General features: G+C 35.4%; 1 protein-coding gene across 1 annotated transcript in view; it reads left to right on the top strand.

Moving 5' to 3' along the window:
* The first annotated feature begins 1,615 nt into the window (after positions 1-1,615).
* The window catches only part of LOC138031582 (uncharacterized), a 3,747-nt gene continuing 2,862 nt past the window's right edge, over positions 1,616-2,500 (top strand). The window contains exons 1-2 of the mRNA XM_068879254.1: positions 1,616-1,859; positions 1,950-1,979. Coding sequence (XP_068735355.1) covers positions 1,857-1,859; positions 1,950-1,979 — 33 coding nt within the window. The 5' untranslated portion in view covers positions 1,616-1,856. The remainder of the gene's footprint in view (positions 1,860-1,949; positions 1,980-2,500) is intronic.

Genomic DNA, 2,500 nt, shown 5'->3' with positions numbered 1-2,500 from the left:
ATTTAACCATTGTTCATCTTCTTTCATGGGCAAATCAAAACTGAAAAAAAATGCATTACTTTTATTTTTTCTTAACTTTAACATTTTCAATTATTTTCAAAGCCAGTCTTGTACTTTTGTAATTTAGAAAAACAGCCATGTCAGGGAGACAAGTGGTAAGGAACTCATAACCACATTTTTGCTTTTTGCTGTATTTTGTAGTCGTGATGAACAAGCGAAATAGCGCTGATAAACAGTATTTATTGAAAGCTAACCGTATTAAAATGGGTTCTCAGACTTAAATACTGTTCATCAGCGCTATTTGAAATGGTTTCTCAGACTTGAATACTGTTTATCAGCGCTATTTGTATTCAGTCTGCAGTCTGCAGTCTTTCTTTTGGTTTAACACTAATCATGAACAACTAATGTTGACAAAATATTTTTTTCTCACGAAAAACGATCTATTAAGTCTGATGGGGAGGACAACGAAACGGGTAAGAAAAACATTCTTAGAGCTTTTATGTCCTTTGTTTTGCTCTAGATTTATTTCCATGTTGTTGTTGTAAAATCTTACACTGCATAGAATCTGCCTCTATTTAACAAGGGATATTTTTCTTTCACTTTTGTACATAGTGGTTTCTGGAGATGGTTCGCCCGGTAAGTAAGCTTTGGTTATGCGGCCGTGACTCAATACTTATTACTTTTGTTCAAATTTCCTTTTCGTTTGATTTTGGTTTTGGTAATGTATTGTTTAACTGGTCTTTCAGAGCAGATAAAATTGTTCATTTGCTAGATTATCCTCCCTTCAAACTTGTTTGTTCAAACATAATTTGATTAACAATTACGTCTTTAGAAACGCTGGTACTATATGATTTTCTGAGAGACCCCGTGATCTATATGTAACATCGCATTATTATCTCCATTATATTGCAGAGAACAGAAAGAGAAACTGGAGAAATGGCAAGTGCAATTTATATGACCGTTAAAAAAAAACTAAAACTGCTCATTTTATGGATGATTCATTTTCTAGCTTAGTGGTCTATTCTGGCCCCGTAACAAATAAAACCTGACACTTTTTTTTGTACGTAGTCGTTTCAGGATATAGTCCACTGGATAAGTGAGCTTTAGATGTGCAGCCTTGACTTTAAGCTTATGGTGTTTAGTTAAATTTTTCTTTAGTTTGACTTTGGATTTGGTAAGGTATAGTTTAACTAGTCTTTAAAAGAAGTTAAGATCATTATATGGGTGGCGCGGTGCCCTCATAGTTAGTGTGCTAGACTCCGCTTCGAGTGGTCCGGGTTTGGGTCGTAGCTGAGGACATTGTGCTGTGTTTTCCTTGGGAAGACACTTGACTCTCATGGTGGCTCTCTCCACCCAGGTGTATAAATGGGTACCCGCGTATTTAGTGCTAGGGGTAACCCTGCGATGGACTAGCATCCCATCCAGGGGGGAGTAGAAGTACTCTTAAACGCTTCATCCTACAGTAACCGCAGAAAAACGCCGGCCTGATGGGCCTTCTAGGCTCATAGCAGACCACCACTTTTACATTCTTTTGTATTTATGTTAATTAGACCTACTGCCTTTGTTTTGAAAGAAATATTCTTCTGACATTTTCTGGTCGTAACAAGGCTAGAAAGGCTTATTAGCATTAAAACAATGGAATATTTTATTTGGCAGCCATTGTGAAAGAGGTCTGAATAATCCTCCTGTCAAACTTGTTTGCTCAAGTGAAAGTGGATTGGACAATTAAGTCTCTAGAAATGCTATCGCTCTAGCGATGACAGAAATAACCCGGTATTTTCTGACAGGGCCCGTAATCTAAATTTTGCATCATTATCTCCGTTATTTTGCAGATGGCAGAAGGAGAAAGCTGAATAATGGCAAGTGTCTTTTTTATGAACATGATCAAATTACATTTTTGTCTCATTATCCTGTCATAACATCTCACGATTACGTTCATTATATTGCAGAAACAAGCAGCAACAGAGGAAAGAAAAAGAGTAAGCTTAATTCATTTGATTTTGTACATTTCATAATTCCACTGGATATGCTTTAGGTATAAAGTAGGGCCTATATGCGAAATCGTTTAAATTGTTGCTCAAAAAGCAGATACCTTTATCATCAGATTCATGAGTCTGGGAATCAGCTTTTCTCAGCAATCCCATAATTCATTTCATTTTGGGAGGGGTATTTGCATTAAAACAATAGTTATTCAGTTCACTGAAACTCCCAAGAGTAAATAACTTGAATTGTTTCTATGTAAATATGCCCCTAAAACGTATTGCATTATGGAATGATGAAAATAGTCAATAGCCAATAAACATGTTACAAATGAATACAACAAAAGACCAATTTTTCTTGCAATAAAACTGGCTTATATATTTTTTTAAATACGGCACTAATGCAGAAGTTGATGGAGCTTCATAATGTTATGTCTTTGACTACCACAACTACTCCAGTTAATAAGTGATTGACAATGACGAAAACATCAAATTTAATATTAACATTTATGATACAAATA

This window comes from Montipora capricornis, chromosome 14 (genome assembly GCF_036669925.1).
Source record: "Montipora capricornis isolate CH-2021 chromosome 14, ASM3666992v2, whole genome shotgun sequence".
NCBI lineage: Eukaryota > Metazoa > Cnidaria > Anthozoa > Scleractinia > Acroporidae > Montipora > Montipora capricornis.
Note: the sequence above shows the minus strand (reverse complement) of the source record. Positions and strands in the feature narration are given on the sequence as shown.